The sequence below is a fragment of the Centruroides vittatus genome, unplaced genomic scaffold (genome assembly GCF_030686945.1).
Source record: "Centruroides vittatus isolate TY-2023 unplaced genomic scaffold, ASM3068694v2 contig_577, whole genome shotgun sequence".
NCBI lineage: Eukaryota > Metazoa > Arthropoda > Arachnida > Scorpiones > Buthidae > Centruroides > Centruroides vittatus.
In genome coordinates this window covers 852,156-865,871 of record NW_027122345.1, presented here as the reverse complement: position 1 = coordinate 865,871, position 13,716 = coordinate 852,156, and the positions used below count along the sequence as shown (strand labels likewise).

General features: G+C 38.3%; 1 protein-coding gene and 1 long non-coding RNA gene across 3 annotated transcripts; both read right to left on the bottom strand.

Moving 5' to 3' along the window:
* Positions 1–5,912: 5,912 nt before the first annotated feature.
* Positions 5,913–6,294, bottom strand: LOC136979065 (uncharacterized). The gene is made up of 2 exons (XR_010881335.1): positions 6,159–6,294; positions 5,913–6,087 (listed from the first exon to the last, which is right to left on the bottom strand). It is a non-coding gene; the product is annotated as an uncharacterized lncRNA (long non-coding RNA).
* A 4,447-nt stretch (positions 6,295–10,741) lies between these two features.
* On the bottom strand, positions 10,742–13,335 carry LOC136979085 (uncharacterized). 2 transcript variants are annotated; one of them, XM_067274995.1, is made up of 2 exons: positions 12,925–13,335; positions 10,742–12,886 (listed from the first exon to the last, which is right to left on the bottom strand). In XM_067274995.1, exon 2 carries the CDS (start codon positions 12,839–12,841, stop codon positions 10,952–10,954), a length of 1,890 nt encoding a protein of 629 aa, XP_067131096.1. In that variant the 5' UTR covers positions 12,842–12,886; positions 12,925–13,335; the 3' UTR covers positions 10,742–10,951. The 2 variants fall into 2 exon arrangements, with proteins under 2 accessions (XP_067131096.1, XP_067131097.1); XM_067274996.1 differs by having other exon boundaries at positions 10,742–12,841; positions 13,131–13,335.
* Between the last annotated feature and the right edge of the window lie 381 nt (positions 13,336–13,716).

The window sequence follows — 13,716 nt, the reverse complement described above, 5'->3', positions numbered from 1 at the left end:
AAAATTAGAAAAAAACGCCCTATATATAAAGGATGGACTTTAATCGAAAATCATTTAGGTAAAAGTTTACGTCTTGGCCTCTCTTCCGGTCGCCATCTTGTTTACGACCTGTGCGAGCGCAAACAAGATGGCGACCGTCGAAAATTACCCACACGCACCTATTTTTAAATGTTTTTAAACACCTAAACCTATCCTTCCCTAATAGAATATGGAAACCTTTGTGGCAGGAGATACCGACTATATATGAACTTCCAGTTTGCACCGGAAGTCACTTTATTTCAATTCAAAAGCTTTCCTCCGAAAGCAGTTAATAATGATCAGCACAACTCTATTGTTAAAGGAAAGTATGATGTACAGGGGCAAGCCACTACTAATTTGAGGTGGAGAGCATATATTTTAAATAAAATAAATTAAAAATATGATTAAAAATTGCAGCCCAGCATTATAATGTCACAATAAATAGTCAAACCTCTTTTTATGCGCTCTTTTTATGTGCGATTTTTTAATGCGAATTTTTAATTTGTGCGGTTTTTTTTGTGCGATTTTTTATTTGTGCGGTATAGTTAGCGACTAGTCTCGTGCGATTCGTCACGTCTCACGTTGACTTACTATAGCTAAATAAACTTATAGCATAAATGCACTTATTATAGTAATATTATTGCATGAATATGCGAAAAATGAAATTAATTTACTTTTTAAGTCAACAAAACACCACCTGGACAAAAATATGTAAAACAGACGATAGACCAGTGAAGTGCTGACATCTGTTGTCAATAAATTCTATTTCGTACGGTTTTGAGTTATTTTCTATGCGAGACTTTTTTTACGCGGTCCCTATTGACCGCATAAAAAATATTTTTTTAATTGTGTTGCGAAAACTATTTTTTATAGCCCCTCGTGAAGTTTCGTGCGATTTTTTTTATGCGTTGTTTTTAATGCGGTCCCTATCCCCCGCATAAAAACAGGTTTGACTGTATTTGCTTGTTGAAAGTAAGAACATTAAAAATTTAATTGAATTTTCTAAAATAGGAAGTGTTAAAAGGAGTAGCAAAATTATTGTTGAAGTAATTCAATTCAACTTTATACTTGTTTAAAAATTAAGCATTAGGAAAATTTAGTTTTACAATAATTGAAATTTTCTTAATACAATTATTAGAATCAATTATAATATTTTTATTAAAATTTAAAATAAAACTTAACTGAAGAATAAAAATTATCAAATAAGTTTATTTTTCTGTACCCGCCAGTGACGGCGTGGCTAACACCAGTAACACTGGTCGTAGATTTGCGCCTCATCACCCACTCAACGGGCTGGCCGGGTGGAATTTCTCGTGTTTTCTTCACGTGTCTAACACTCGTTTTTTTTCAGTTCTCCCAGGAGACATCTCACTTGAAAGATCACCCACATGTCGCGTTTCCGTATCCCAACAAACAGCGCTGTCTTGATATTAAGTATATGATTAACTCCAAATCCAGATAACATAGAAGAGGTTAGCAGGACCATTTGGCTCGAACCTGGAGTGCAGAAGAATACCAAAATTTGTATATGTACGAAAAAGACACACAAGAAATCTAAACAAATTTGTTTGCTACTTAACGATATAAATTTAAAAATCTGTTTTGTTGAATTTATTTATATATTTTTACAGCTTCCGGAGAAGTTTCTGCCACGATCTCAATATTCGTGACTGACCCGGGACTCCGAGTTACCCCTCTAAATCTCTAATTCATTCTATAAATATATTCAATTTCTCAAAATACTTCGCAGAACTTCGAGATAATTCTAAACACAGTATAAAATCAATAACATAGCTTGCGAAGTTTTCTTACATTCAAATTCAGACACAAGTTCGTATTTTTCCTTCATGTTAGCTTTCGCACACTCATTCGGACACTCATCACGACCATCGAACGACGTTCGGAGATGTCTTCTGGTACCGATTCTCCAAGTAATATTAAATAAATTCTTACGTCTAGGGTCAATATGCACTAAGACTTACTTGAAAAATCTTCAATCTTCTCTGCAAAAGTCCGCAAACCGCAAAAAACCAATGTAATTCAAGAGCACAAGAAAAGCACGTCCGAGCACAACCAGAAACACAATCGAACTGCGACTCGTCATGTGTGACGTTTTTCGAACAAACGTTAAAAGACGCGTCAACAATGTTCGAATTACGTAAAAATTCGAATTTAAAAGAAAGAAAATTGATTTTTTTAATCAATTTATAATTTTTTTTTAAATTTTGCTTCAATCATTTTCTTGTGTTCGAAATTTGATAAATTATCTTCTGCATTTACATGGTGCAGACTGTCCAAACGTGGAGATCTTTTTTTCAATTCGTACGTCTGCGAGGCTTGACCATCTCCGAAAATCGCCCGAAAGTCGTTTGAATAAACATCTTTTTTGTTTCATTTTCGGCCATGGCTGTGAAATAAATCAAATTCCTAGGATTTCGCCCAATATTATTTCGATTTTCGGAAAGATTTCTCGGTCGCCGTCGGGGTTGCCGGTTTCGCGGATTAATGTAACATCAAACTGGATAAAGTTAATATTAAAAATACCGAAAAACCTTTATAATACGGCCAAACGAAAATGAAGTCCGACACATAGGATTTTTTTTAAAGCCAGAAATTCGAGGAGAAAGAATGGTGCTTGTCCCTGGCTCAATCTGTTTATCCTATGTGTCGGACTTCATTTTCGTTTGGCCGTATTATAAAGGTTTTTCGGTATTTTTAATATTAACTTTATCCAGTTTGATGTTGCATTAATCCGCGAAACCGGCAACCCCGACGGCGACCGAGAAATCTTTATGTATCGTGGCAAAACAAAAGAACAAATTGTTGAATATAGTAAATGTCATAAACAAAGATGATACAAATATGTTAAACAAACTTGATGTTGCAGGTGTAATTTATAAATTATCTTGTACTTGTCCACAAACGAAGTCTTACGTTGGAGAAACCGGAAGGAAGTTGGAAACACGTTTAAAAGAGCACGAGGCAGCAATAAGATTAAAATGAGAAGAATCGCCGTGGTACCTACATTATAAAAATAAATTTTGTAAAATAGATAGAAATAATGTAAAAATACTTTATAAAGAAGAAGATTGTTTAAAACGTAGAATAATAGAACATTTTTGTATAAAAGAATATGCAAATTTAATTAACCTGAATGACAGTATGCAGATAGATGCATGCTGGGAAAACATCACCCAGCATAAAAGGAATGGGTTACCGAGACTCAACTACCCACTGATGAGGCGTTGCGAAATGCATTTGGGAAATGAAATAAAGAAGTTGATCAAAGTATAGCATTTTTTCGTTCTTTATTGTCTAAATAACTCACTCGAAGTCGGAGCTAAAGAGTAGTTTATTTTACTTGGATTATAACCTAAAGTTTTTTAGTGTTTTTAAAGAATTAATTTGTTTTAGTTGTGCTTGGTCTTAATACTGTATTTTATATTGTACGGGTATTATTCACCTGCTGAGATTGTATGGAAATTTGGCTCGGAGATTTGATCGATTGATGTGATATTTAATTTTTAAGTTTCTTGAAAATTACAAGATTTGTTTTTTGATACAATAAATTTTGTTGTAATCCTGATGTCTTGCTTTACTCCAGAATCATAGCCAATCATGGGCCGAATTCGCAAACACTACGTTACTAAGAGAAATGTGTTTATTAAAGCAATTGATAATTTATTTCCAATTAATAATTAATTAACAACCCCAATATTGTATTATGCATTAATATTAATTGTAGTTAAACGCAAGCGTTTTCTTTTTACGAGAAGTACAGTCGTCATCTCAGCTTTTTTGTTGATGTTGATCGGAAGTATCAGCAACATTCTCATATTTTTTATTTTTATCATAAGAAATTGCTATAGATGACAAAATATGTTATTAATTAACTGATAATTTGTTTTAGCAGGTCACGTTTGTTCAGTCAAGTACCGAGCGACTGTTTGCCAAAATTTGTGTTCGAACACCGAATTGTTCGAGTACCGAGATATAGCCGTATTTCGTTCGTTATTTTACTCATGATTAAAAAAGTTTAATAACACTTATCTAAAAGTGTTTAACTAAACTTCGTATTAAATACGAAGGTTAATCTATAAGTATAAAAACAAAACATAATGACGGTCTGAAAGCAACGACAACAGCATCGGTGAATAGAAGAGCTAGTGCAAGGAAGAAAAAATTATACTATCAGTTTTCATTAAAGCAAACCCGACAAAAGGCACAAAACAAACTGAAAATTTCAATATTCTAAAATCTATGGGCAAATTTTAGACGACACACGTGCTTGCTTGAATAAAAAGAAAATCGAATAACGGAGTTTACACTTAAAAATTGTGAAATTTTGTACGGATTTTCCAAACTGTGTCAGAGCGAAACCGAAAGTCGTATTTTACGTGGGATATCCCCAATTTTCCTACCGTGTTAGAGAGAAACCGTGTTGTAGAAGTTACCGTGTGGTATGAGAAATACCTGCAATTTAATGTTATTCCACTTTTAAACGAAAAACTATTATTTTGCCAATTTCTTTCAAACTTCACTTTCACTTCAGTTCCGTTCATACGGAGGTTCTAACCCTTGGTCTTATCCCCCAAAATTGACGCTCAAGTAAGTATGAAGCAGCCTATATGGCAATAAAGAGCTCTGGCACAGTTCTATGCTTACCAGATAATCACAAAACACTACCTCCATCCATATCTTCCCATCATACTCAATGTGCAAACTGAAAATCGTGAACACTATAACCATATATATACGTAGGGTCTAACTCATAATCCCTCGAGTTAACTGGAAAAGACTCGTCTTAATTTCTTCCATATACACTCTGGTGAACGTATACCCTTCGAGTGTTATATTTGTTTAAATATTTCTTGTCGCTTCCCATTTTCTGCCGTCTTGTTTATTACTATCCACGTACAGAACCACCATATCGGCTCTTCAGTCCGATGGTCTTGATTTTGTAATTCTGGACTCATCTACAATATATCAGACTTTCGGTTTCAACATCAACTGTTAAACTCAAAAATTCCTATCGACACATCGGAGAGGTCGCAACCGTCGTATTCAGCCTAAAACGTGAACGGCGGGTCGATAAATCCCCAGAAATTTTTCAAAGGATGGTCCGTCCGAATATGTCGGGCCCCGTCCCTCACCACTCGGTCGCCCCATTGTGGGACTGGTTAAACCCATAATAGGATTGCTTACGGCAGTGGCGTGCCGTCATTGGAAGCGCTGGAAGCAGCGCTTCCACCGAATTTTCTAAAATATAAATTTTTTATATTTTAACGTAGTTTGAATTAATTAAAATTAATATTTTATTATAATTGCATTATGTATCTTATTACAAATTTCTATACTACATGTGAAATAAATGATAAGATTCAGTGGCGTGCCGTGTTTGATGGCAGGGAAGCTGCGTTGCTGTAAAAAGCCGACTTCTAGAGGCAATCAGTTAATTGCGCGTCAGTGATGGTCTAGGGCAGGGATGAGCAACCTGCGGTCCTCGGGCCGCATTCATATATTTTGCGGCCCGCGACGCATAAAATGTGAATAAATATATCAATTTTCCAGCTTAAGACAGTTCTCGATGAACAAAACCAGCTGCCATGATGCTTGTATGATGAAATATACGATAAGCACGAAGATCTTTAACGAGTTAGCGATACTGAAATACGAGCGAGATTTGTGCGCAGATAATTTCTTACCACACTAAATTTAACAGAAAAATTCATCACAAAACGATTATTTATGCTAATGTGTGAAATTCCATTTAATCCATGCAAGAAGTGTGATTACCAGAGCCCCTTCGGCCGCCAATTTAAAGTACTTTAATCTTTAAAATTGGCGTTTCCACTTCCCGGGACGAGGACCCAGGGGTTGGATTTGTGGGAAGCGAGTGTTCGGGTTGTTTCATTGTGTCGAATTACATACACAGAACGAGGCGCTTGATGTGTAAGTGCGTGAGTGCGAGAATTCGAGTAAAGCTTAAACGGTGTATATCTTCGTGTACAGTGATGTTATGTCCGTGTGTGTGTGTGTGCGTGTGATCGAAGAACATTTTCGGCATGTCTAAAAACAGAAAAACAGTAAATTACGTACGAGAATAAGATGTGTTGAAAATGAAACGAAAGAGATCTTACCATCGGAGACTTCGGAAAATATTCACTTTTACGATAAATGGCCACTTCGTCCTCTTCGTGGTAAAGTTGGGGAGGGAGAAGTATCTCCCTCCCAAATGTTCCTACAAAACACAAAGACAGTGAGAAAAGAAGAAGTTCATTCATTTATTATCTAAGCTCAACATTATTACCTGTATCAGCTAGTCTTTCTTCCCGAACAGTGTCATGAGGAGAGCGAAGGACCTGACCTAACCTAACCGGAAGCTCAATCCTCGTAACAGCTGTTTGGGAAGAAAGGTCGGTCAAATGTCACGTCCGGTGAGTAAACGTGTCACGTCCGGGTGGTCAGAATCGGGAGTCAAATCCGTTGTCGTCTATCGAGTGTCACGTTCGGGAGACAAGTCCGTGGGTCACGTCCGGGTAGGAGACAGTCACGTCCGGGAAAAGGTGTCGAGTCCGGGAGAAAAGTGTCGAATCCGGTCAGAATGTCGCATCCGGGTGCAAAGGACGAGTTGGGGAAAATCGAGGAGGATCACCGCCTAGGCCAAGGGAAACGCAGCCACCCGCAGCAACAAAACCGCGGTCCCTCGACTTCGGCGGCGCTTCTCCGATTCTTCCCCGTTCCGACTTCCGAAAGACGATGGCGACGACGTCGCGAGCGTGGACGAAGAGGCAGACAACCCGAACATACGAAGTAACAACGAATTCCGAGAAACCTCGTAGGTGTTGTTACGCCGTACTTCTTCCACAACAAGGTCTGTGGCTGGCTGATCCCTGACGACCTTGGCCAAGTGGAATGGACTCAGAACTCTCCCGCCTCCGGGAGAGTGCCACGCCACACGCACTGGGGGAAGGTCGTCACCACCCGCTGCCTCTCGCTCGACGGTCTCCAACGACACCGAACATTCGGCAGAGACCAAGTCCACCACCGGATCCTCGAACGTCTCATCGGAGCCGTCCGAGGAACCCCCTCCCTCCGGCGCCACCGCATTCTTCCGTCGGAACCTCCGGCGAAACCACTCCAACATCTTCATTCTGAAAAAAAAAGTTTGCAATTAGTCGATTAAAACAAAAGCTTAAAAAAATTAATGTCTAAATTCTTCCGAGAAAAGCAAAATGCTCACCGCAGCTGCCTTTTTAAATCTAAAAGATTCGAATCCGAAGCGCAAACGGACGACCATCGAACGATGTGCCGAGATGTCTTCTGGGACCGATTAGCGCAGAAAAAGTCCAAGATTATACTCACGACGAATCGGAATTCGGATAGTTTGCGTTAGATCCTACCGGAAATTGCTAGAACGTTCCAACTGTATTTGCAGTAGAGACGACCGACCCGAAACGAAGAAACTCTCTTACGTGTAATTTGTATTTGTACGACAGTAAATTAAAGACACGCCGCACGTAGCCACGAGGAAAAGGCACTCGAGCCAGAGTCGTAACAAGTGTTTCCTTCTAGAGCAATTTACCCTAACGTGTACGTCACATAAACGCAACGACGGCATTTAAGAGTTTCGTACAAAGAAATTGCCAACGAGTCGACCAAAACACAAGAGAAACGTACGAAGAAGCGAAACGTGCCCACATCCCAACTCGCCATTCGGGACACGAACGTTTAACTGGCACAAAGCATTGGCAGATCGACTGTACTCAGAAAAGACCACCTCGTGGAAAGAGACAAAGAGCCTAAGGAAAAGAATTCTTTGTGTCCAGCCTGTATAGATAACTGTTAAGTGTATTAGTATTAGATGTGTTTGCAGACAATTTAATTCTGACAAAATAAGCCATTGAAAAGCGTTGTAAGTAGTACATAAATTGCATGGAAAAGTCGGAGGTCAAAGGGCGAAAGTTTTGACCTGTCCAAGGAACATCCCATGCTTCGGAATACGGTCTCCGTCCATCAATGTTACCAGAGTATATTTCAGTTAAAATTACGAGGAATTCTATTTAAACTTAGTATTAAATAATTTTTAATTGAATTTCTATAAATAATCCTTATTCTTTGACCGTGTTTATAAAATATAAAAGAATTAATTACGAAAATAAACCAATGAGCAAATACTTAATCCGTTTCCGGCGCTTCGGTCGCTTTCCAATGTGGCGGCTCGTTTAAAAGTCATTTGGGATCCTGATTCACAAGCGACGTCTGTTCGGAGAAAGAGCATACAAGGCTAACATCTCCATATAAACCAGGAAGAAGAAGAAGAATTCACAAGCGACGGCACATTTAAACGCAAATACGCCGGCCGATGTCGTCTTTGAAAGTTGGACTAAACGAAACGAAAATAAAATCTTACAGCTAGCTAAATTCTAATTAAAATCTTACTTGGTATAATGTAGGCGTCCAAAAGTCTTCTTAAAACCACGTTCCGGTAGCAAAAAACACTGACGAAAGGCAAAAAACACAGCGAAAACAAGAGCACAGAGCGCACACGTCCGTCCGGCAAGCGAAAAACGTGCAAAGTGACGCAAAATCGTGTTGCAACAATAGAAACGGCAATTGTTGCCGTTTCTATGGAGATTAGAAAGCGCCTAACGAATTCGAATGCGATTGACGTAATGGATTCTTTTTGAATTTTAAGGCTAAATATCTGCATTTTTTACGTTTCTATCCCCCGAGTGACGACGGATTGGGATCGAGAGACTCCCTACCACCCTCCGCCTTCGGTTTCCATTCTCCACAAGGGGTTAGAAGCAAGATTTTCTATAATCGAACGTCATCTTTACCTCGCCACCCCCAAAACTAGAACAAATCATTCCTCTCGTTCGTCCAGTATTCTCCGATCGACCGACAACGCTATTGTTACCAAATTTCCTAATATTTCGTTTGTTCAACGCCATTTTAAAAGCACATAAGGAAGAACATATAAAATTAACACGAAATAAACTTGAAAAATCTTTTAAAAAATATCATAAATCTTCCGATAAACTAATTCGAGCTTAAATTAATCCTTAAATTCTTCCGAGAAAAGCAAAATGCTCACCGCAGCTGCCTTTTTAAATCTAAAAGATTCGAATCCGAAGCGCAAACGGACGACCATCGAACGATGTCTTCTGGGACCGATTCTCCAAGTAATATTAAATAAATTCTTACGTCTAGGGTCAATATGGACTAAGACTTACCTCAAAAATCTTCAGTCTTCTCCGCAACAGTCCGCAAACCGCAAAAAAATCCAACGCAATCCAAGAGCACAAGAAAAGCACGTCCGACCACAACCAGAAACACAATCGAACTGCGAATCGTCATGCGTGACGTATGTCGGACCAACGTCCCTCACCACGACGGCTGCCATACGGAGAGCCTGGCCGAGTGGCGTAAAAATGGGCCTACTAAAAAGAGGCCCTTTTCTTTTTTTTGGTGGCCCACAGGGCGGAAAGAGTTAAAAAAAAAAAAAAAAAAAAAAAAAGGTCATATGGAACTAAGACTTACCTCAAAAATCTTCAGGCTTCTCCGCAACAGTCCGCAAACCGCCAAAAAATCCAACGCAATCCAAGAGCACAAGAAAAGCACGTCCGACCACAACCAGAAACACAATCGAACTGCGAATCGTCATGCGTGACGTTTTTCGAACAAACGTTAAAAGATGCGTCAACAATGTTCGAATAACGTAAAAATTCGAATTTAAAAAATCAATTTTATTTTTTTTAATTAATTTATATATATATATTTTTCTTTCTAATTAGGAAGGGATAGAAGAAAAAAGGGAAGAAGGATTATAGGATAGATGGGTACCCAATTCCTTGGCTGTTGTTGGACGCAGATCCTTGTCTCGACTTATAATGCTCGTATGCTCTCTCGTATAAAGACGGTTTCTTAGCGTTTTCTTCCAGTGATCGGATTCTCTTCTCGATCTGTTCCTTTTGGCCCTATTCCACAGAGCTCGCCAATTTCTCACTCTCGAGGTTCGCAGCCACACGTCTTTCCTCGTTCGTGTCCGGCCAAAGAATGTTCAGTGGAACGTTCCTTTTCCCTCCAGGCTCGTCGCCGTCTATTGTTTTCCCCTACCTTTTGGTGGGCTACGGGTAAGTCCGAGTTCTCGGAAGTTCGAGACAATGAGACAAAGAAAATTGGAAAGAAGGATAGATTTATAGAAATAGAATATAAATTAAACTAAAAACTATACATAAACAAAGGCGTACAGCCACAAAACTATACATAAATAAAGGCGTACAGCCACATTTTTACAAATTTCTATACTACATTTGAAAAAAAAAAAAACGCATAGGATTGCTATTGTATATTCGAATATTAGTGGCGGAATGGAAGCGCTGTATTGTCAGCTTCCAAACAGCCAGATTAGGGTAAAGATGCCGAATATGAGATACCATTTTTATTTTTGACTATAAAAAAATAACTATTACACTTGGAGCGTCACAAATTTCAATTTTGAATAGGGAATTTAATATATTTAGCAATATAATTGCTATTTAGTCCTAAGTATAATACATTTTTAGTTATGTTAGATAAAATGAAAAAAGTCCGAAATTGCGTCTTAGGTAAATGGTCTCCTATTATGAGATATTAGGGGTTGCTAATATGAGATAGTATCTCTTATTAGGTTCCTTCAGGTTTATAGTATAAATAACAAATGGAAAAACAAAACATACCCAATTAAAATCACACTTTTAATTTGCACTTATTAATTAAATGTACACTAACATCAATCTTCAAAATAAAGGAGATATCAATTATTGTTAATTATTAATCAAAGAACAAAAATATAATTACAGCGATTTTTATAATGGCACTTTTGAAACAATATCAAAAATCAATAAATATAGATAGCGTAGAGATCTCTTCAAAAGGATTCCAAATTTTACATATCTAAACATAAAGAACACAAAAAACGATTTTCCGTTACTTCTCCACATTCCTCATGAGTCCACTTGAAACAACCTTGACACTTAGCCCATTTTTCTCCTCTCGTGTCTTCCGAGAACCTCCCACTGCAGTATGGACATTCAGCGTCATATGATTCATCATCACTACTGCTATCTGCGAGCTCCGGTACGTTATCATCTTCAGAACTGGAACCGTCCGGCTCTTTAATTTTCTTTTTCTTCGCAACTTTCTTATTATTCTTCTTTGTCTGTTGTTCTTTGCTTGCATTCTTAGAGCTTTTCCTCTGATCCTTTTTATTTTCCTTTTCTTTCTTTTTATTTAAACATTCTATAAGTGTGTTTTTATATGGAGAAGTAGTAATTATGGCAGCTGATCCAGCCCTGGTTTTCTTGGCAGAATCATTTCTAGACAGCCTGGGTATTGGCTTAAGTGCAAAAGGTGAGACATGAGACGATGTGCAAGGCATTGGATTTTCATATAAGCCAGCACTAGATGCCAATGCGTGATTCTCATCAAGAGGATTTCCAATTGAAGGGGTTACACAGTGTTCGGCTCTCTGATCCTCCTGATTCTCATTTGACACTCCATGATCAGGTGAAACGTGGTGAGTCTGGAAAGGTCTATCTGTCTGGTCATTCAGTACATCTCGACGTAGATCTTCATCATTAAAAACTGAAAAATCTTCATCTGTAAAAATATAGCGATTGCAAGGCAACAATCCAGTTTTCCGAAAACCATTGACGGAGTTACTCATAGTTGCAGCTTTTTCATAAGCAATGCCAAATAATCTAACTACGTATTTGTTGGTCACTGTGCGTCCTGGGTTATTTCGCAGCCATGTTTCAATTTCTTGGGCGTAATAAGTTTTCAGTGGTTTCATAAACGCCACATCCATGGGCTGCATTTTGTGCGTGCAATGTGGCGGTAAGCAAACAATAGCTACATTATTTTCTCGAGCTAAATTTATTACATCAATGTTGCGTGTATGTGTGTAGTGGCCATCTAAAATCAAAATAACTGGATCATCTTCACTTGGTTTTACAAAATTTATAAAATGTTGAAACCACTTTGTGAATTGGTGTGTTTGGATCCAACCAGAGGGATGACAATCGCCTATTGAACCTGCAGGTGCATCGTCCATTAGTTCTTGGCCCATATTTTTCCTTGGAAAAATTATCAATGGTGGCACATAGCTACCACAAGCGTTCATGCACGTCACTACGGTCATTAGTTTGCCTCTTTCCAATGATGTCAACGCAGCAACCTGTTGCTTGCCTTTCACGCTGATGACTTTGGACCGTTTATGTTGTACTACTGTTATTCCGGTCTCATCAACGTTGTACACTCTATGTGGAGAGGATTTTATCTTTTCAATTTCTGGCTCATATAAGTCAAAGAAATTATTGACGGCAACAGGATTGAACCCTTTCACTCTTGCAGCAGAAACTGCTTCAGGTGTTCTAACTGATAAAGCAGGATGTCTTCTCATATAACCACGTAGCCATTTTTTTCCAGCAGACGCTTTAGACAAGCTGAAGGGGTGTTTAAGATTATTTTTGATAGCCAATTGATACGCCATGTACTTAATATCCTTCAGACGTAAGCCATAAAATCGTTGATCCATTTCTTTGCAATATTTTTCCAGCTCTACTTCTAAATGGTCAGGCAAGACTGGATGTCTTCCCATACGAACCTTTACAAGTACTTCAGCATGAGCATCATTCTTGACGTAGCGCTCTAGGGTACCCTTAGGAACACCAAATTGTTTTGATGCCTTTAAGTAACCCATTTGGTTGCTCCGCACTGCATTCACGGCTCGTATCATGGCATGGTGATCCCAGGTTTTCCTTTTAATTGGAGCCATCTAAAATATATAAAAAATAACTTAAACTAATACGTATACTTTCGCCTCACATATGAAATGAGATATCTCATATTAGGATACACATGTATCATAATATGAGATATCTCATTTTAGGAACCCCCATGTGTCTCATATTGAGAACACATCCAAATTTTACAAAATGGCTTCCTACTTTTTTTGCTGACAAAGAAAACAACAGTACCACACTAATATCGTGGAATTGACCGTATAATTGATACAATGAATGTAAATTAAAAGAATTTAGCGTAATAATAACGTTGTTAAATACCTCGTAAACATTTAATGTCAAAAAATTTGTTTCGTACTTCTATGAAAATTCGCACTACCACGTTCTAACAGTGTCTCTGGCCGGCACGCACTGACATACGTTTTGAGGTGTTGCCAGGACGCTTCGGGTGACACTAGCGCCAAATGGTTGCCGTTAATAGTTTGGCCAAAACCTCGGTATCTCAAATTTGGCGCCTATCTCATAATAGGCATCTTTACCCTATACTCATTCGCGCATGCGCTTTACAGAGCACCAACCTCACCCGGTTTAGCGGGTGGAAGCTACATACGTATAACCCTTTCAATTCTATCCAGGACCGGTCCTAGGCTGTTAGCCGTCTGCCTGTTAGATATTTGGCCGCCCTCGCCCGATTATATGAATCACGAGTAGATTTATAACTTAACCCAACCGATAAGAATTTACTGATATGATGTTTTTATGATAGTTCTGTATAGTTGACAAAAGTTTAAAAAAAAATATTCATTAAAATATTTGATATTTCTATTCCGCTCTGCCATCTTATATTACTTACGGATTTCAATGTTAAACCAGTGATATTACGATTTCGTATGTCCCATCTATAAGG

What these genes read in the sequence shown, in the direction of transcription:
- LOC136979085 (XM_067274995.1), bottom strand. Translation starts at nt 12,841, where the DNA reads ATGGCTCCAATTAAAAGGAAAACCTGGGATCACCATGCCATGATACGA.